The 22,690-nt window shown below is 40.6% G+C and overlaps 1 protein-coding gene across 5 annotated transcripts in view; it reads left to right on the top strand.

Annotated features, from left to right (window-relative positions):
• Positions 1-22,690, top strand: part of CDK14 (cyclin dependent kinase 14) — a 628,470-nt gene that overhangs the window by 498,091 nt on the left and 107,689 nt on the right. For all 5 annotated transcript variants that reach the window (XM_073677399.1, XM_073677397.1, XM_073677401.1 and 2 more), the window contains one exon: positions 13,791-13,930. In XM_073677399.1, coding sequence (XP_073533500.1) covers positions 13,791-13,930 — 140 coding nt within the window. The remainder of the gene's footprint in view (positions 1-13,790; positions 13,931-22,690) is intronic.

Here is a 22,690-nt window from a genome sequence, read left to right as displayed (position 1 = left end):
AATTACATAACAAATTTAAAGGGATTGTACACAATTACAAATCCCAAGAAGCACAGCCACACCTGTCCATGGGTTGTATCTGCTGTTGCAATTCATCCTTATTGAATTAATGGAGCTGAGCTTGCAGTACCACACACAACCTGCGTACAAGTGTGGAGCTGTTTCTTGAAAAAAAAAAAAAACAGCCATATTTTCTAATCCTTAACATCCCCTTAACTGGAGCTCTTAGGTCCTGGGTTTGAATCTAAAGAAGGACAAATATCAGCCCAGAGTTTGTAAGTTCTTCCCATGTTTTTGTTGGTTTTATACAGGTTCACTTGTTTGACTCTGACACCCAAAAAAAACAACATACCGGTGCATTAATTAATTTGTTTAAAGAGTAAACTAAACTTTGAAAGTACTTTTTACAGTTTTTTTTACTGTTGGGCAGGCACTTTTGAAAATCGATGGAGATCTGGATCCTGAGACCACCATCGATCGCTCAATAGACCCTTATATTGCGCATGTACCCCACTCTGTGTTGCACGCTCAGACAGAAGCTGAGAGCTCCTGACTGCTAAGCTGCACCCTACTTAGGGGTCTTTTGAGCGATAGTTGGAGGTGTTAGGACCTATGTGACATGCAGAAGTAGTGCTGTTGCTTTCAAAGCATTCAGCAACTATTAGAAGTAACACAAGCACATGAGACAGGAAGTGTTGTGCTCCAGAAGCATCCAGCAACTAGAGGGGTTAACACAGTCACAGGAGAAGGGAAGTTGTTTACTGTCTGGCTGGAGCCAAAGAGAAAAGTGGTGTGTGTGTTCTGTATCTCATAGAAGCAGCCCTGCAAGTGAAAAGGATTCAAGTCAGGAGTGAAGCTAAGCACAGGTCAGGTAGAGTTCCTGAACTAGCAGTGCAAAGTATTGTCAGGCAGAAAGATAAGGACTGGAAGAAATGGTGTCACAGGGATCATCTCCCTCAACAAACCCCCCCCCCCCCTCCTCCATCTCACTGTGCTGTAAAGAATGCTGTGTTCATTAATGTGCCTTTGCATTAGAATTGTGCTGTCCTGTACTACTGGGAAGACTGTGAACTGCTGTGCTGCTAAGGAAACTGTACTGTTTGTCACTAGAGCCTGTTAATCATAAGACTTAACTTGCACTGGCTGTGCGGCTTCTTATTAAATGCTACTGTTCTACTGTTCATGAGGACTCTTGTCAAGTGTGTCTGGTCAGCAAGTGAAACAATCTACGTGTCTGTGCCTGAGGGTCAATACCCCTGTGTGCCTGAAGGAAGCTGCAGCACATGGTCTATGGTCGCCCTGCGTAACGGGTCCCCCAGGATTCCAAAGAATTCAAGTAACCTGTCTCGCCCCTATCTGAACCTAGCAGCGTGCGTGTAACACTTGAATCAGCAGACAGGAGCAGAGCACAAATTCATAGCTGTGTGCTCTTGTCTGCTAAGCCGCACACCGTTAGGGGGTCTTTTAAGCGATTGGTGAGGTTTTTAGGACCCAGACCCCCACGGATCTGCAGGCATTTAAAGTAGCTGCCAAATATGAAAAAAACATGTTCACAGTTTAAAATCCCTGTTGGGACGATTAGATCTGATGACTGATGACAATCTTTGTACTACGCTACGGAAATATGTTGGATACTAGATGGTGGCCCGATTCTAACGCATCGGGCCACCAGCAGAGCGTTGTTTAAATTTGGCGCCAAAATCGCTGATTGGTCGCAGCCGGCAACCGCGACCAATCAGCAAAACGGTGTTTAAATTTGGCGGCAATATCGGTGATTGGTCGCAGGTGGCGGCCGCGACCAATCAGCGAACTGTGTTAGTGAGGACCGGAGAGCTTGTTTAAATTTGGCGATAAAATCGCTGATTAGTCGCGACCGCGACCAATCAGCAAAACGGTGTTTAAATTTGGCGCCAATATCGTTGATTGGTCGCGGCCGGCGGTCGCGAGCAATCAGCAGAGCGGGGTTTAAATTTGGTGCCAATAATGCTGATTGGTTGCGGCCGGCGACCGCGACCAATCAGCAGACCGGTGTTTAAATTTGGCGCCAATAATGCTGATTGGTCGTGGCTGGCGGTCGTGACCAATCAGCAGAGCGGTGTTTAAATTTGGCGCCAATAATGTGGATTGGTCGCGGTCGGCGGTCGCGACCAATCAGCAGAGGGGTGTTTAAATTTGGCGGCAATATCGCTGATTGGTCGCGGCCGGCAAGCGCGACCAATCAGCAGAGGGGTGTTTAAATTTGGCGCCAATAATGCTGATTGGTCGCGGCCGGCGACCGCAACCAATCAGCTAAGCGGTGTTTAAATTTGGCACCAATAATGCTGTAGCCACATGGAGGTCAGCGGCGCCGCCTGTCGGGGTCCTTTTGGTGCAAGCAGCCGGGAGATGAGCGCCTTGCGCTGCCTCATCTCCCTGCTGCATCGCCGCTGAGCTCCGTCCTGCAGATGAGCCGCTAATGGCCGCCATCTTTTTCTCAAATCCCGTGTCGCTGATTGGCCGCGGCTGGACTAATCAGCGACGCGGGATTTCCTGGACAGACAGACAGAAAGACAGACAGACAGACGGGATAAGACGATTATATATATAGATAAGAGGTGGAAGAGCCAAAGACCAAATCCTCTTTCTCCCGCCTGCATTATTTCCACGTAGTCACTATATGATGCAGAAATGTGAGAGCTTTTACGGGGAAATCTGCCGGCGCTCCCTCGTCACTATTTGGATTTGAAGAAACTGTGAAACTAGTAGGAAAAATGAAAAAAAAAAAAGAAAAGAAAAGAAATGTTGTTTACAAAATGAGCTTTAGCAAAATCTCGGCCACAAAATGTTTGTTGTGTAAGAAAGAAAAAAAAAAGTATTTCTAAGTTAGCGTCTCTTTCTGTTCCGGGAGTCTTTTATCTCCTGCGATTCATCTGCTCCACCAGATGTAAACAGCAACAACAAAGATGAGTTTTGTGCTAAATTCCGAGCACAATTTTTTGTGTTTGCTTTTTGATTCTCACAGGTAAAATGTGAGCGTCGTTATTCTGCACGGGCTCCGAATACGGATAATTGGTCGAGTTTTTTTAACGACTCCCATGGTTTTCTTTATGTATAAGCGAGAATGGGGTAAACCATACAGAAAAAAGTGTGGACGGGAAGCAAAAGGGAAAATTGGACTTAAAAGTTCCGTGTTCGGAGCAGTCGTAGGTTATCCTGCGTAAGTTTTGGATCTCTTAGGATGCTTTCACACTGCGTTCTGACACCCATCCATTGGTCTGTCTTGCGGACGTAATCCCCGACGGGACCAGCGGTGCCAGAACGCAATTTTAAAACACCCTTAAAGGTAATGGGTCATCAGAAAATGACCTATTGTTTAACCAGTTCAAGACCGGACCATTATTCCTAATTTATGACCAGGCACATTTTTATTTTTATAATTTTTTTTCCCGGCATGTCCTTTTCTAGACTATATAAAAAAAAAAATTGTTCATATATTAAAATAATTTTTGCTAACCTTTTTTTGTGATACTTGTAATTTTTGTCATTTTTATATCTTTTTTTTCTGATATTAGAACCATGCAAAGAAAAAAAAAATGAAATTCCTGTTTATTTTTCACATATTCTTTTTTCTTTATGAAAACAAAATAACTTGAAATTGTGTTCCCTTTTCCAGAAGAATTACATTATACATTGTGAATTGATCATTGTTTTGTTTTCTAACGGGGAAGGGGAGGGTGGCGTTAGAAATAGTAATTCAGACTAGCAGTGTCTTTCCTGACTTTTTTTTTAAATTATTTGTGCCCCCACATAAGGTTATAAAAGACCTTTGGGGGTTATTACAACAGGAAACCGCCTGAAAAACACTCAAAAGAATGAACATATGCATTTCTAAGGAGAAAAAAAAGGACTTGATGAGCATAGAGTGAAATGGAGTGAAAAAAACGACCTGAAAATTACAGTAAAAACGATGTCACAAAAACCATTTGGAAACCCTCCAAAAAAAAAAATGGTGGACATCAAAACGCTCTGAAAACTGGTCAGGAAAATAACTGAAAAAATAGCACATTAGAGGCTTTAGTAAAAAAAAATCCAGAGTTTCCTGAAGTGTCTTCGGTTTGAAAAACATTGTGTGCACTTACCCTTACATTGCTGGTTTCCCCTGCAACTGAAGCTGGAATATTAGCCCCAGTTACAGGGCATATTCAGCCTCAAGTCTGCAATGCAGATCCGATCTGGTTCTGACCCAACAGCTCCTGCTCCTTTTCCGCACACAGTGATCACTGGATCTGGAGGAGGAAGCGATTTAGCATTTTTTATACGGCATACATATCGCTTGTTCTGCACTATATATATTGCAATCAGGAAGGCAGAGATGGTAATAAACCATCTCTGCCTTCTCTGTGGGTAGTCTGGCTGCCCTATCTACGTACGAATTTTGTAAGTTTGGCCAAGTCTGATTTCCCACTCGAGACACGACTGGAAGCATTGTTAGAAAATCCCATTTGTGGGGGTCTTTGAGTTTGGACCCTTATGGGTTTTCTAATCAAGTGGCCTGAAGTGTACATTAATGTCATCATTGTACATTTTTAAATAAAAGGCTGTCACACTATTTAAATAAGTGGTGGAAAGTTTTGTATTGCAGACTTACGATCAATTTCAGAACTAGTATGGAACCTGCCACCATGAAAATGCCGTCCAATCTGGCATCATGTAATAGTTGAGTTAAGCAAATGTCCTAAAATTCGATTCCGGCAGATTCGCTCAATTAAAGAGAAAAATTAGATTTGCTTGGAATAAATTTGATTCAAATTGAATTGGCCGGGAAGAGGGTAAATAAATATTTTAGGTTCACCTCTCCACGACCCTCTCCATTCCTGTCCCGACACTGTTGGTTTTCCGATCAGTTCTAGCATCCTTTTTCTATGTTCTGTTTTCCTTCTGGATGGGTCTTCCATTCAATAAACCCCACGTCATCACTTGAGGCAACACATCATTAACTTGTGCTGCACCCATGTCAAGATGTGGGGTCCAGTGAATGGGAGTCCCACCTAGAAGGAAGATGGAAGAGCCGATCAGAGGACCAGTGGTGATGGGACAGGTTGACGAGAGGTGAGTAGAAGATTTATTTTTTTTTACTCTTCCCTGACTCTCTATAATGGAACCAAATGGGGACTGACCATTTCCTGGAATTGCCCGAAGTGAATCGGCAAAAAATTGGTTTCCAGTAGATTGGTGTGACTCGACTCTCAGGACTCGGTCTATCAGTGGCCACCAGACAGGAGCCTACCTCTCAGCATCCGCGGCTTTTCTTTTCATCAGCCTGCCTGCCGCGACGTCATTGTTAAGCCACTGAAGCTGGGAGGTAGGAGGTGGTTTTCAGGACTCCCGTCTTATGGCCACAGAATACTGGTAGATGGACCAGGTTCTGAAAATCAATTCCTACCAACCATAGTTTCCTGTCAATGTTTTGTAAAATTTAAGGCTAAGTTGATTGAACTCCAAACAATTTGTTCATCTCAAGTACTAGTCAAGGAGGGGATGAGCTGATTGACATAAAGTTTGAAATATACGGCACAAGTCGGAAGCTGGTGTATGGAGTGGACTCTCGGTGAGAACTCGCCCCATACTCGGCAAGTCATCGCTGTGTGTTACAACAGGACCTGCCTCTAACTATTGCAGGTGGAGGAGCTCAGCCTGCCATTGTTAACCTGTTAAATGCTGCTGTCAAACTGTCGCGGTTTGCCGATGAGTTTCAATGACAGCTGGTGTTCTACTGAAGACCCCCATGCTTATCATTATGGAGCCTTTTGAAATCCTGCCTGTGGCCGAGCTTCAAAGGAGACCATGATTTCTGCTAAATGCAGTGATGCTGCGGCACTGCTGTATATAGCACAAGTGATCAGACTATCACAGGTGATAGTCCTTATAGGGGGACTAATAAGTACAGTGAAAAGTAAAAAAATAAATAAAAAAAAAAAGATATGAAAAAAGCAAAACAAAAAACTTTCCCCCGTTAAAAATAAAGATTTTAAAAAATGTACAAAAATAACGTGTTATTGCGCGTCCAGAAAAATCCGATCTATCAAAATATAAAAATAATTATTTCAATCGGTAAACACCGTACACAAAAAAAAAAATAAACGCCAAAATTAAGTTTTTTTTGGTCGCTGCAATTCCACACAAAATGCTGTAACAAGCGATCAAAACATTACATCATTCCCAAATTGGTATCAATAAACACTTCGTCTCGCTTCGCAAAAAAATTAGCCATCGACCGAAAAATAAAATCGTCACAGGTCTCAGAAAATGGCGACACAATCACAAATTTTTTTATTTTGCAAATTTCTAATTTCTTTCACCGCTAAAATGATGAACAAAACTGGACATGTTCGGTATCGCCATATCCGTATCGATGAGCAGAATCACATTGCGCGGTTAATTTTACCATAAAAAGCACACTGTAAAAACAATTCCCAAAAACCATTGTCAGAATTGCTTTTTTTTTCACAATTTTTTCCCGTTTACCAGTACACTATGTGTTAAAATGAATGATGTCATTCAAAAGTACAACTCGTCCCCCCCATAAAAAAACAAGCCCTCATATGTCTATGAGGACAGAAAAATAAAAGAAGAAGGGGAGGACAAAAAAAAAACGAAAATGTCAATACGGAAATTGGCCGCGTCGTGAAGGGGTTAAAAGAGTCGTAATGACAATATTGATTGAAGTCCCTGCTCGTCCTGGGTTTAGGAGTTCTGCTGGTGGTCTCTACACAATGATTAAGTACGAGCATACATACAGAGATAGGTGTCAGTCACTGATTAGGACCGCCCACTGGACTCCTAACCCCAGAACGGGCAGGGACTGACTAAATTACAAGTTATGATTTTTTTCTTTATAAAACTATATATCAATCTTCTCAGCTCCTCCTGCTCTGTGCCATGACGTCTGCGGATCAGATTGCTCATTCCCTTTAAGATTTGTATGTTGCAAAATTTGCCTGTGGTTTTCATACACGGCAATCTGCGTGGATCATCGCTTAAGAATCTTCTCGGGACGACTAACCCTCAATTTATTTCTCCTGTGCAGACCTCTGGAAAGCTTATTATTTCTGTACAGCTAACAAATGATGTACAAATCTACAGATTAAACAAATGTCTGCCAAAAGCTGAACATTCCTCCAGCCGGAATCCTCCTACAGTCTTTTGGCCGACCAGTCCAAGGCTACTTTATTTTTCCACTTTATTTTTAGTTGCCATTTTAAACATATAAGCTCAATCCCAAAAAAAAAAAATGAAATGTATAACCAGGTTTGTTCATATTTTTCAACTTTTTTTTACTTATTTTTTAACTTTTGGTCTTTATTTTACTTGTTCCTTTTTATGTTGCTTTTACTCCAGCAAAGTAAGGAAATAAATATGCTGCAGAATGTTAACTGCACTCGTGCCTCTATTTCTCTTTCATCATTTGCCAAGATACAGTAGAGATGATATAAATTCACCCTACCTTTTGCTTTAAAAAAAAAAAAAAACCTAAGAAAAAAAATCTAAATGTTATTTTTTTTTCACTTAGGAATCATACTGTAAAAGGTAATTTTCTCTACGCTCGGTTTAGTTTAAGCCTTTGAAAAGCATTACATGAAAAAATCTGATAGGTTTGTTAAAAAGTATATTGCACCTCTATCGCATATTTTCAGCTTTCAGATAGGTTTATTGAGAACGCGAAACCTTAAAGAGCTTGTGCTGGGATTATGCATTATTAAAATGTATAGTATATAGGGCGTATTACTGTCTCGCCTTGCCTGTCTTTGACATCTTTTAAATCACCTCGGAGTGATGGGCTGAATGCTTATTTGATTTTCTGCATCTGGATTTTTTTTTTTTTCTTCAAAAATATATATATTTTTTACTACTTTAGATATAAAATATGGATTATATGAATTAAAATCTGACTCTGATACATATTAAGATTTTTTTTTATCCATGTTGAAATGTAGTACATATATTGAATTTTTTTTTTTATTTGTAATTCATTTATTTTTTTTCTTTACTCCGCCTGCACATGTAGTGTTTTAAGGTGAAGGTAGAGTGTTCAACTTAAAATTCTAGTATTTTCAAGAGCTCATCTACCAGGAAAGTTGCATTATTGTTGGTATAATATATATATTTTTTTTACTTTGTAGAAAAGTATAGTTGACCTTGCTTTTCTGTTCTGAAAAATCTTGCAAAAAATGTACACCCAGCAGGATACTGCAATGGATGTCCATATATTATATACCTTGCCAACAGTCTTGATTTACTGGGACCATCTTGTGACCAATCTAAAGAGAGGCAGGGTTTGTGCTCTTTGGGGGCATTACCTGGCTGTATTGAGGGTGGGGCTTAAATCTAAAGAGAAGCAGGGTTTATGCTCTTTGGGGGCTTTACCTGGCTGTATTCAGGGTGGGGCTTAAATCTAAAGAGAGGCAGGGATTATGCTCTTCGGGGGAATTACCTGGCTGTATTGAGGGTGGGGCTTAAATCTAAAGAGAGGCAGGGATTATGCTCTTCGGGGGAATTACCTGGCTGTATTGAGGGTGGGGCTTAAATCTAAAGAGAGGCAGGGTTTATGCTCTTCGGGGGAATTACCTGGCTGTATAGAGGGTGGGGCTTAAATCTAAAGAGAGGCAGGGATTATGCTCTTCAGGGGAATTACCTGGCTGTATTGAGGGTGGGGCTTAAATTGCTCTTTGGGGGCATTACCTGGCTGTATAGAGGGTGGGGCTTAAATCTAAAGAGAGGCAGGGATTATGCTCTTTAGGGGAATTACCTGGCTGTATTGAGGGTGGGGCTTAAATCTAAAGAGAGGCAGGGTTTATGCTCTTCAGGGGAATTACCTGGCTGTATTGAGGGTGGGGCTTAAATCTAAAGAGAGGCAGGGATTATGCTCTTCAGGGGAATTACCTAGCTGTATAGAGGGTGGGGCTTAAATCTAAAGAGAGGCAGGGTTCATGCTCTCCAGGGGAATTACCTGGCTGTTTTGAGGGTGGGGCTTAAATCCAAAGAGAGGCAGGGTTCATGCTCTTTAGGGGGAATTACTTGGCTGTATTCAGGGTGGGGCTTAAATCTAAAGAGGCAGGGTTTATGCTCTTCAGGGGCATTACCTGGCTGTATTCAGGGTGGGGCTTAAATCTAAATAGAGGCAGGGTTTATGCTCTTTGGGGGCATTACCTAGCTGTATTAAGGGCAGAACTTAAATATACCAGTCTTGTGCTTTAAATGTTGGTAAATATGCCACAGCGACATATGTCAAAGATAGACACTGGGCAATACTTCATTCTGAGGCTGAGGCTATTAAAAAAGGAAAATCTGAGAATCCAAAAAATATATATATATATACACTGTGTGCAGAATTATTAGGCAAGTTGTATTTTAGAGGATTATTTTTATTATTGATCAACAACTATGTTCTCAATCAACCAAAAGACTCATAAATATCCAAGCTTAATATTTTTGGAAGTTGGAGTGTTTTTTTTTTTAGATTTGGCTTTCTTAGGAGGATATCTGTTTGTGCAGGTAACTATTACTGTGTAGAATTATTAGGCAACTTAATAAAAACCAAATATAATCCCATCTCACTTGTTTATTTTCACCAGGTAAACCAATATCAGTGCACAAAATTTAGAAATAAACATTTCTGACATGCAAAAACAAAAACCAAAAAAATGAGTGACCAATATAGCCACCTTTCTTTATGATGACGCTCAACAGCCTTCGATTCATAAATTCTGTCAGTTGCTTGATCTGTTTTCGATCAACATTGCGTGCAGCAGCCACCACAGCCTCCCAGACACTGTTCCGAGAGGTGTACTGTTTTCCCTCCCTGTAGATCTCACATTTTATGATGGACCACAGGTTCTCTATGGGGTTCAGATCAGGTGAACAAGGGGGCCATGTCATTATTTTTTCTTCTTTTAGACCTTTACTGGCCAGCTACACTGTGGAGTTGTTGGATGCATGTGATGGAGCATTGTCCTGCATGAAAATCATGTTTTTCTTGAACGATACCGTCTTCTTCCTGTACCACTGCATGAAGAAGTTGTCTTCCAGAAACTGGCAGTAGTTCTGGGAGTTGAGCTTCACTCCATCCTCAACCTGAAAAGGTCCCACAAGTTCATCTTTGATGATACCAGCCCATACCAGTACCCCACCTCCACCTTGCTGGCGTCTGAGTCTTAGTGGAGCTCTCTGCCCTTTACTGATCCAGCCTCTGGCCCATCCATCTGGCCCATCAAGAGTCACTCTTATTTCATCAGTCCATAAAACCTTTGAAAAATCAGTCTTAAGATATTTCTTGGCCCATTCTTGACGTTTTATCTTATGTTTCTTGTTCAAAGGTGGTCGTTTTTAAGCCTTCCTTACCTTGGCCATGTCCCTGAGTATCACACACCTTGTGCTTTTTGATACTCCAGTAACATTGCAGCTCTGAAATATGGCAAAACTGGTGGCGAATGGCATCTTGGCAGCTTCACGCTTAATTTTCCTCAATTCATGGGCAGTTATTTTGCGCCTTTTTTGGCCAACACGCTTCTTGCGACCCTGTTGGCTATTTGCCATGAAATGCTTGATTATTCGGTGATCACAATTCAAAAGTTTGGAAATTTCAAGACTGGTGCATCCCTCTGCAAGACATCTCACAATTTTGGACTTTTCAGAGCCCGTCAAATCTCTCTTCTGACCCATTTTGCCAAAGGATAGGAAGTTGCCTAATAATTAAGCAGACCTTATGTAGGGTGTTGATGTCATTAGTCAACACCCCTCCTCGTTACAGAGATGCACATCACCAGATTTACTTAATTGGTAGTTGGCTCTCAAGCCTATGCAGCTTGGAGTAGGACAACATGTATAAAAAGTATCATGTGATCAAAATACTCATTTGCCTAATAATTCTGGTCTGTATATATACAGTACAGACCAAAAGTTTGGACACACCTTCTCATTTAAAGATTTTTCTGTATTTTCATGACTATGAAAATTGTACATTCACACTGAAGGCATCAAAACTATGAATTACCACATGTGGAATTATATACTTAACAAAAAAGTGTGAAACAACTGAAAATATGTCTTATATTCTAGGTTCTTCAAAGTAGCCACCTTTTGCTTTGATGACTGCTTTGCACACTCTTGGCATTCTCTTGATGAGCTTCAAGAGGTAGTCACCGGAAATGGTCTTCCAACAATCTTGAAGGAGTTCCCAGAGATGCTTAGCACTTGTTGGCCCTTTTGCCTTCACTCCGGTCCAGCTCACCCCAAACCATCTCGATTGGGTTCAGGTCTGGTGACTGGAGGCCAGGTCATCTGGCGTAGCACCCCATCACTCTCCTTCTTGGTCAAATAGCCCTTACACAGCCTGGAGGTGTGTTTGGGGTCATTGTCCTGTTGAAAAATAAATGATGGTCCAACTAAACCCAAACCGGATGGAATAGCATGCCGCTGCAAGATGCTGTGGTAGCCATGCTGGTTCAGTATGCCTTCAGTTTTGAATAAATCCCCAACAGTGTCACCAGCAAAGCCCCCCCCCACACCATCACACCTCCTCCTCCATGCCTCACGGTGGGAACCAGGCATGTAGAGTCCATCCGTTCACCGTTTCTGCGTCGCACAAAAGCACGGTGGTTGGAACCAAAGATCTCAAATTTGGACTCATCAGACCAAAGCACAGATTTCCACTGGTCTAATGTCCATTCCTTGTGTTCTTTAGCCCAAACAAGTCTCTTCTGCTTGTTGCCTGTCCTTAGCAGTGGTTTCCTAGCAGCTATTTTACCATGAAGGCCGGCTGCACAAAGTCTTCTCTTAACAGTTGTTATAGAGATGTGTCTGCTGCTAGAACTCTGTGTGGCATTGACCTGGTCTCTAATCTGAGCTGCTGTTAACCTGCGATTTCTGAGGCTGGTGACTCGGATAAACTTATCCTCAGAAGCAGAGGTGACTCTTGGTCTTCCTTTCCTGGGGCGGTCCTCATGTGAGCCAGTTTCTTTGTAGCGCTTGATGGTTTTTGCAACTGCACTTGGGGACATTTTCAAAGTTTTCCCAATTTTTCGGACTGACTGACCTTCATTTCTTAAAGTAATGATGGCCACTAGTTTTTCTTTACTTAGCTGCTTTTTTCTTGCCATAATACAAATTCTAACAGTCTATTCAGTAGGACTATCAGCTGTGTATCCACCTGACTTCTGCACAACACAACTGATGGTCCCAACTCCATTTATAAGGCAAGAAATCCCATTTATTAAACCTGACAAGGGCACACCTGTGAAGTGAAAACCATTTCCGGTGACTACCTCTTGAAGCTCATCAAGAGAATGCCAAGAGTGTGCAAAGCAGTCATCAAAGCAAAAGGTGGCTACTTTGAAGAACCTAGAATATAAGACATATTTTCAGTTGTTTCACACTTTTTTGTTAAGTATATAATTCCACATGTGTTAATTCATAGTTTTGATGCCTTCAGTGTGAATGTACAATTTTCATAGTCATGAAAATACAGAAAAATCTTTAAATGAGAAGGTGTGTCCAAACTTTTGGTCTGTACTGTATATATAATTACCCACCTTGCTCCCGTTCTCCCGGTTCTTTGCTTCGGTCTTTGCTGTGTACACTGACGCTCATCACAGCAGACACGATGTTGTCACGTCATTGCGTATGCTGTCTCAGTGGCACGCACTTAATGATGGAAGAAGAAGCCGACGGCTCCCTCTTTCACCATTATATTCACTGCTATTTGCATCCTGAGGATGCAAAGTAGGGGAGGGCAACTGCATGGTGCAGCCCGTGGACTACTGTTTTCTGTCTCGGTCCGCAGTCCGGTCAAAGACATTTATTTGCACCAATTATCTACAAAAAAAAAAACCCTGAAAGATTGAAAAATCGCATTAACAACATTTCCAAGGTCCAATAATTGCTCCATTCCCTGTGTGAACGGTGAGCGCTGGCATTCGTGCATTTAATCCATTAGTCCTGGATTACGATCTGTTAGAGACATATTATTGGGTTGTTTGTCAAGCATAGAATTTCTGGATAGTTTACGTGTTTCCAGCTGATCCCTGTTTTAGCCCACAATGAACAAGAACATAGAATTGGATCGCTTTACTGAATGAAACTTACACCGGTCCTAAAGACACAAGTGTCTATTGGAAGAATTGCCATACAGATACTTATTTATGGCGTTGGTGGCGGCTGTTGGGTCTTGGACTATATACAAGATATACAAGGCGCCGCCTGTAAATTGACATCGGATCCCAGGTTACATGATAGAATGCGAAATGTAGACACTGGGGTGTATTTACCTGGTTAATCCTCATTCACTAATCACAGGGGCAGAGACAAGACTAATCTGTTTATTTAAAGGGCTCCTTTACCAACGATTAGATGAAGTCTTGTTGAGAACCAGGGCTACAAGCTCCGAGTTCAGAAGTTCACGACATTAGCAAAAGCTAAAAAATGTAATTATTTTTTGCTCCATTGACAGAGATGTGACAATAGGTCTGAAAACTTAAATTAAGTGCCTGAAGTCTGGAGTAATTTTTCTTTATTTTTTTCTTAATTTTTATCAAATTATATTCATCATTATTAAGCAAATACCAGTAATTACTACTCAATCATTTTTTTAACTAAATTACATTTTCTAAGTCTCCTAAATTGTAATTGTTTTATATTTATTTACATTTTTTATTTTATTTTTTTTAACTAAATTACATTTTTTTGTTTAAGTCTCCCAAATTGTAAATAATTTAATTATATTTTTTTTTAGTAAATTATTCCATTTTCTCTCCTAGGTTAAGCTATGTGGATCATGCTGAAGATCTTGCCTCCAAATTGCTCCAGTGTTTTCCCAAAAACCGATTATCTGCCCAAGCTGCTTTGAACCATGACTACTTCAGCGATCTTCCCCCACGGCTCTTTGAGTTGAGCGATAGTAAGTACTGGCAACATGTAGAATAAAGTCCATACATTTTCGTGCCTGTGGTTTTACATATCATAACACTATTAACATTCATTACTAGACGTGAAAATTAGGTAAACTGAGCCTATTTACAAAATTAACCAATAGAGGGTTCATTGGCCATGGGATAAATTGACACAGCCTATAGTATCTTCTTCGATAATCTTTGTATATTGTAAAGATGGTAACACACATTAAGTTAACATCAGATGAACCCTCTGACTTGTCGTGACTTGTTGACCATCTTGTGGAGTACACAGGAGCGCTCTGCCCAGCCGAGTGTTCCTGTGTATAGCGGGAGAAATAGCTGTTGGACACACAATTATTTGGCCGACATCTAGCTAATGTGTACTGAGCGTCTTTCTTTACTTCTCTCTTCCCATTCATAACACAGGTATGTATGGCCGAGCTGAACGTATGTGTTTATGGAGAGGCTAGCTGTTGGCCAACATTTAATGAATGTCTTTGGCCACATCAAGTGATGTATTGTAAACAATATTCGGGAAGAAGGGCTAAATTCATAGGCCTACTGAGCTCTTCTTCTGGAATAGCAACCATCATGGATGATGAATTTCCATTCATCAGTAGGAGACCCATCAATCCAGTGGTGTCGGTAGGCATTTGCAGTCCTATGATGGCCATGGTTGAACTGGTGTAATGTTTCCACCATGTGTTCCCTATTGGATGCCAAACAGGGCCAACGAGGCGTATCCGAGAAATGATGCCAACTGCCAACTCATTCTTGGCCAGGATAATTAGATACCAGGCAAGGACAGTCTAGTTGCAACTCTTTTTTGTATTGTTAAGATTGAAAGTTATAAGTGTAGACATGCTTGGCAATTACAATCTATTGAGATAATCCAAAAAAACATTACAAAAGGAGACTAAAGTTGGTCCATGGGCTCTGACCAACCCCAACCACAAATTGTTTCCAATATGACACAATAAATCAAAATAAATTTGAACAAATTGTTTTCCTTTTAAGGTGGCAATTGAAGCCATGATGATGCCGTGTAGATGTTCATCAATATGACTTTGAATTTTCTTCTGTGTTTGGATGGTTGGTCTACAGCCGGAAAATCGTGCCCATAATTTTATTCTTCACAGTCCTTGCACTTTTTTAAGTCCTGATTGTTCAAAAATACACTGTTATTCTTATTGAGGACCTGTGTGGTTAGCACTGTTATAGAGTGGTACTGTAGGGCTATATGACTACGATGGAGATTGTGTCAAACATAAGTGGCCACCTTGTCTTTTTTCCAGTGTCAATCGGTTGTAGAGGACGCCATTTATCCCGATAGGTGGAGGCTTTATTTTTGAGACTCCTATTTTTTAAGACAGTCATGGCTTATGCTGTTGACATGCCATAAATATGTTAAACATGAACGCCCTTTATGTTTTACGGTAACTCTTGGGCATGGTGCTATCTGACAAGGTGGACCTTGGACCAAATAAGGGTCTAGAGTATTTCTGATTTACTGTCACACATTCCTGATTTACTGTCCAACTGTCAACAGAAGTGATTTTTTTTCTCCCATTTCTCACAAAAGATGAAGACATACTTAAAATTCGACTTGTTTGAAAACAGAAGTTCTCAATAATGTGTGAAAAAAAAAAAAAAAAAAACTTTTTCCATTTCTGGTCTCATTCTCTCATGACGAATATGTCATCGAGAAAAACAATTTAGAAAAAAGCGAGAACTGTGATTATTCAGAAGTAAATGGAAAGTCTTGTACATCATCCCCGAAGCAACGAAAAACACAAATATAGAAAGAAGTATCAAGCATTTCACATTCTTTGAATTTTCAATGAAGAATCATATCCCTCTTGATTTAACACAGTATGACATCCAGAAAATGTAAAGATATTTCAAATGTTCCTTTTTAGCTCTTTAGAATTTTCAACATCTTCTTCTTACTTGGAACATATCTCTATAATATAAACAGCTGCCTAGCAACAGGCTAAAACAAAATAGAAAGAAAAAAAATAGAGAATTGTTGCAATAACTCCCCAGATCTGATATGAGAAGAATGCGTCCTGGAGGGTCCGGCTTGCTAAAACCAGTCAACTGTAACACTGAATGATGACAAATTAATGATGAGAAAATGTTTGCAATCTCACGGGAGAAATTGTTTAAGTGCTCTCCCTAATGTTGATGTCCGTTTGTGTTCTACACTTTTGTGTCCTAGGCTTGGGTTCACTAGAATTGTGTGTCTTTGTCCAGGGTTCTGTTGAGATTTTTGGGGTTTTTGTTAGGGGATAAATGTAGCTTTCAGTTAGAGCTGGCATCAACACACAAACTTTACACTGTAATCATGCAGGAAAGTTGGAGAAACTACACAGGATGCATGCTTTTACGCGTTGTGTAATTTATCCTATAAAGGTTAGTTAGTGTAGAAGTCTTCCAGGTATTCTGACAGACTTATAGGATGCATCTTAATTAGTGATGAGCGAATATGTTTTGTTAACCCTTTCGCAGAGTATGCTCGGGCGAGCACCGAGTAGTTACAGCTGCTCGGTGTTATGGTTGAATCACTCCCGAGCACATGATTTGTGACTGTTTGACAGCTTTATTACATGGCAGGAATGTGTTAGAAATAGACATTCCTCACATGTATTAAAGCTGTCAAACAGTCGCAAATCATGCACACGGGAGTGATTCAACCATAACACCGAGCAGCTGTACCTACTCGGTGCTCGCCCGAGCATACTCGGCAAAAGGGTTAACAAAACATACTCGCTCATCACTAATCTTAATATCCAGTTAGGATTTTTTTTAAATTAATTTTCTTCTTTTACTAGGCTTTAATCATTTCTCAGAAGTTTGAGAGGCAGAAACACTATCAGTGAGCCATCGTCTACACTGTTTTCGGTTAGAGGATTTTCTGTACCTAAAAACCTCAACAGCGTTCTTCTTTACTTTCATAATGTGCTGGGATAGAGAAACTTCTCTTTATTTGCTGGTAAAATGTAGGTAGAGAAAAAAAAATTAAAATTGATTAATTGTTTTTAAAAATTCCTAAAAAAACACATTCAGATCACAATAAACACATTTTTAATTATATTTTACTAAATAAATATTGCAGCATTAAATAACACAAACGTATTTGGTATTCCCATAACTTATACGCCTACTTTAAAAAGAAGTTGAGGCATAGTGGGGGGTCCACTGCGGCGTTATTGCTCAAGGGGCCATATAATCTTTGAGCCGGCCCTGCATGCCACCATCAAAGGAACTTCACAACCTTGGTGAAAATATGATATAAAATGACCAAGTCTTGAAAAGCACTAAGGACTGTAGAATTGTCTAGTTCAGAAAACCCATTCTAAAATTCATTCGGGCCATCCATCATTCAGCTGGGGCAGAGAACTGCTGAAAAAGAGCGTCTCTTACTCTGGAGGACTCATTATGTCCATGCATTACACAGAGAGCACATTGATATCACATAGCATGTAATGCCTTCTTTCTCCTGTGGTGGCACTGCAGGGAAACTGAACACTAGCCCCATAGGAAATTAATAGAAAAGCAGCCGAGCATGCGCACTACCGCTCTGTGGATAAAAGTGCCCCTTTCTTTCGAACGGTGTTTATTTATTAAGCTTAATTATATAGCGCCATCATATTCCGCAGCGCTTTATAGACATCATTGCTGTCCCCATTGGGGCTCACAACCTAAATTTCCTATCAATATGTCTCTGGAGTGTGGGAGGAAACAGGAGAACCCGGAGGAAACCCACGCAAACACAGGGAGAACATACAAACCCTTTGCAGATGTTGTCCTTGGTGAGATTTGAACCCAGGACCCCAGCGCTGCAAAGCTACAGTGCTAACCACTGAGCCACCTTTGGATACCCATCGGACAGCCCCTTTAACTCTTTTGACCAATTGTTGATACAATGTAAATGTGACTGGATCTCAAGTTGTGATATAGAGAGCAGTAAAGGAGCCCAAACAGAGTTTCGATAATGTGTAGATTAAAATCGGATATACTCGGCCATTCCAACTGATTTGGCCAAAATGGGGAAAACGATCAAATGGAGGCCACCCAAGTCTCCTCTAACAGATGGAAGCATTAAAATAATCATACATGTTTATGTGCAAGTAAGGAGAAAGCCTGTGGGCTGTAGGGCTGTGTTGTGTATGGCCACCACAAGCTTCTCCTCTGCCAGTCTCATGGAGAATTATTCTTGAATATTACATTATTGTCCTTCCTTATAACCGAATAATTGCAGTTTACAGACAGATGACCCCACATTATCCTTACAGCCTAAGGTCGGACACAGGGTACCATGTAACATTACCGCAGTCTTATTCTTTCGTAATGCCCCCATTTGCTGCAAATGCTGTTCTCCTGTCTGCAGCTGTCAATGACATGACCTCATGTCTGGTCTCGGTTGTGCAGGTCCTAATTGCTGTCATCACGTATGACTATTGGTGTGATGTTTTCCTTGTGCACTGATGGATTAAGTTTAGACCAGACATGGTGGAACCTGGTGTTCCTTCTCCCCCATCTGTCCCATCCATCCATATTACACGAGGACCATGTGTTTTTGAAAATAAGGGAGAAACATTGGTATTACACATGCATAACAGAGTTTCCTTCATGATACTTTCTCATAAATACCTAGCGTCAGCCCAAGGTTGGATGGTGCCCCATTCATAGACATCTCTTGATGGCCTATATAGTGCTCAAATAATGCAGTCATACAGTGCCCTAATATTTCCATAAAGTGTCCAAATAACAGTGCCAAGTCAATAAACTAGGGATCCAAGGGGTAACGTTTCTCTTTGTGGAGAGTGACATGTTAAGCATGTCAAGGTGAGGAGACTTTTTAAGCCACAATGCTGCTGGAAAATATGCAAATGGTCTCTTCAGAAAGGAAGAGAACTAGAACTCTAGTGCCACCTTAGGAAGTAGCAATCCTAAAAGTCAATACTGACTCTTTAACGAGCCTTGTCACTTGACTTAGAATAAAAGCCAGAACCAGAAACTCAATTTGCAGACACTGTGTTTCGGGGTACTGCCTCCAGTCAGTGCAAAGTATGAGATCTGGTTTGACTGGATGTGAGGCATCAGACCGGTATCCAAGCGGTAATGTTTCTCCTTGTGGAGAGTGACTTGTTAAGTATGTCAAGGTGAGGAGACTTTTTAAGCCGCAATGCTCCTGTAGCGAATGACACCACATCCTGTAAAGCTGCATTTCCATTGCTTTGAACCCCAGCTGTAGGATCAAGGTTCCAAATTCCGAGTGTTCACCACATCAAAGCCAGTGGTGCCGGTGATTATTAAAGGGGCACAGTCCTGGGAATATCATTTGTGTCAAATCTCTTATCTATTGTTGAATGGGACAACGCCTCAATACCATGCATGGGCAACTATGAGCAGTACGGCATTTGCTAGTGTGAAGCTTCCAGAGACACCATGTAAAGAACAAAAGTCAACCCCTCCACAATCTAATATTGATGTTCTATCCCAAGATTAGGCCCTCGATTTTAAAAGGGTTTGGATAACCCCTTTAAGTATTCCAACTACTATTGGGATTGGTTACTTTCCTCATTCAGTTCTCAATGTAGATTTCAAGCTATTAAGGGACACAAATCCTTGAAAGGAGTAAGAAATGTAAATTAAAGGGAATAAATCCTCAGAAAAGTAACTATTGCTTAAATCAGGATTTTGTCTTAATTTTTTTTCAGTATTGTTTTTTTTTTCCATATCAAAATTTATATTAAAAATAAAAAATAGAATTCTTGCAATATTCACACCGGCCACTGTGGCTTTTTTTAGACTATGACTTCCTGTTGTTTCAGGAATTGCACATGTACTTTAGCCACAATGGTCAGGCTCCGCCCATATCTTTTTGTATTGAAGTGTTTAATGAGTGTGTGCAAAGGTCACTGTGAAATGAGGGGTAGGAGGTGAGATGTGATATGTTGATCCTGTGTTTTGAACTGTGTATAGAGGTGTTACCTGTCATTGTAATCCTGTCATTGATGATAAGGAACTGGAAACTTCTGGAAACTCTTCCAGAAAGGACTGGAAGTATGGATGAGTGTAAAAAAAACAAACTCCGTGGACACTTAAAAAAATTTAAAGATTTCTCTTTTTTTTTGTATAGAGCTTGTGATATGAAAAATAAAACCATTGGCAAAAATGTTTTAAAAAATACATGTAACACAAAAATCAATTGGTTATGTTCTGCTAATGGCTTCCCTATAAGTGAAATTCTATGCATTTCACTCACCACTTGAATTATGCAGCCTTTGGCAGAGAGTTCGGGTATTAATTTCATCCTGATCCCATCTATTTTTGTCTGATGGATGGAGCTAAGCTTTCATGGTCTCCTGTTTAATGTAAGAGGAACAGCAGTGGGCTATGATCAGGAACTGTGGGGGAATAACGAATGTCTTGAGACATGTATAGAAATTTTAAAATATTTCTTGCAATTTGTTGCAATATAGTACAGTATAGAATCAAGGAGGATGGGATTTATTAAAAGGGTTTCACACTTTTGACACTCCATATTTGTTATAATGGTCTCTTGTCGAAAAGAGTTCTCCTGCAGGACTACTAGCAGAATCCTGACTGTAAGTAATAACCTTTACACAGATTAAAATCAATAGGTTGTATAATAACAGAACTGGTCCTCCAAAGTGAGAGATGCTCTTTGTAACCACTCTTCACGCAGGATAACAAATGAAGAACTTGAACAGGGTAATCTCTACTATCTATGAAAAGGGGTTTTCTAAACTAGACAACCACTTTAAGGAAGGAATTACCACTTATTAAGTAATTTAATAATTTTTATTTAGACCCTTTTAAGTCTTAGCTTTCTTTCAGTGCTATACAGTGAGGATAATGGAACCTCAGAGGAGGGGCCTATTAGAATCTTTCCTATTCAATATAACCTCAAGGGAGGGGCCTATAATGATTATTCCTATTTAAGGTTACTAATCTCAGGAGGGGTCTACTAGAATTCTCTCCATTTAAGGTAACTAGCCTCAGATGAGGAGCATGGAAGGATTCTTCCTTTTAAATGTTATCAAGGGGAGGGGTCTATAATGATTCTCCACATTTTAAGGTAACCAATCTCACGGGAGGATCCTGTAAAGATTCTTTTATTTAAGGATACCAACCTCAGTCAAGGGGTCGTAGCTAGCCTCAGGGGAGGGGGTCTATAAGGATATTCCCTATTTAAAGTAACCAGCCTAAGGGGATGGGTTTTTAAGGATTTTCCCAATTTAAGGTAACCAACCAGGGTTCTAACTATTTGAGGTAACCCAGCTCAGGGGTGGAGGGTCTATAAAGATTTTACCCATTTAAGGTAACAAGCATCAGTGAAGCGAGCCACATATAAGGATTCTCCCCATTCAAAGTAACTATCCTGAGGGTAGACGTCTATAATGATTCTTCCCATTTAAAATAACCAATCTCAGAGGAGGGTCCTATAAAGATTCTTCCTATTTAAGGTTACCAACCTTAGTAGAGAGGTCTATAACAATTCCCCCCATCTAAGGTAACAAGCCTCAGGGGAGAGGTTTATAACAATTCCCCCCATTTAAGGTAACAAGCCTCAGGGGAGGGACTTATAAGAATTTTCCCCATTTAAGGTAACCAACCAGGATTCTCCCGATTTGAGGTAACCAGACTCAGGGGAGGGGTCCATAAGGATTTCCCCATTTAATGTAACCAGCCTTTTGGGATGGAACTATAAGGATTTTCCCCATTTAAGGTAACTAGTCTCAGGGGAGGCACCTATAAGGATTTTCTCCATTTAAGATAAATATCCTCAAGGAAGGGGCCTATATTGATTCTTCCTAGTTAATGTTACTAACCTCTGGATGGGTCTGTTAGAATTCTACAAATTTAAGGTAACCAGTCCCAGGGGAGAAGCCTAGGAGGATTTTTCCTATATAAGGTTTTCAACCTCACGGGAGAAGCCTATATGGATTCTTCCTATTTAAGATAAGATTGGTTATCGAAGGGTCCTATGAAGATTCTTCCTATTTAAGGATACCAACCTCAAAGGAAGGGCCTATAATGATTCTTCCTAGTTAATGTTATTAACCTCTGGATGGATCTGTTAGAATTCTCCCAATTTAAGGTAACCAGCCTCAGGGGAGAAGCGAAGATGGATTTTTTCTATATAAGGTTATCAACCTCAGGGGAGGGGCCTATACGAATCTCCCCATTTAAGATTACCCACTTCAGGGAAGGGTCCTATAAAGATTCTTCCTATTTAAAGTTACCAATCTCAGGGGAGGGGCATATAAAGGTTCTCTCCATTTAAGGTAACCAGCCCCAGGGGAGGGGCATATAAAGGTTCTCTCCATTTAAGGTAACCAGCCTCAGGGGAGGGGAATATAAAGGTTCTCTCCATTTAAGGTAACCAGCCTCAGGGGAGGGGCATATAAAGGTTCTCTCCATTTAAGGTAACCAGCCTCAGGGGAGGGGCATATAAAGGTTCTCTCCATTTAAGGTAACCAGCCTCAGGGGAGGGGAATATAAAGATTCTCTCCATTTAAGGTAACTAGCCTCAGGGGAGGGGCATATAAAGGTTCTCTCCATTTAAGGTAACCAGCCTCAGGTGAGAGGAATATAAAGGTTCTCTCCATTTAAGGTAACTAGCCTCAGGGGAGGAGCATATAAAAGTTCTCTCCATTTAAGGTAACTAGCCTCAGGGGAGGGGCATATAAAATTTCTCTCCATTTAAGGTAACTAGCCTCAGGGGAGGG

This window comes from Phyllobates terribilis, unplaced genomic scaffold, assembly GCF_046119375.1.
Source record: "Phyllobates terribilis strain yellow unplaced genomic scaffold, ASM4611937v1 Scaffold_4__5_contigs__length_816908805, whole genome shotgun sequence".
Lineage (NCBI taxonomy): Eukaryota > Metazoa > Chordata > Amphibia > Anura > Dendrobatidae > Phyllobates > Phyllobates terribilis.
Note: the sequence above shows the minus strand (reverse complement) of the source record. Positions and strands in the feature narration are given on the sequence as shown.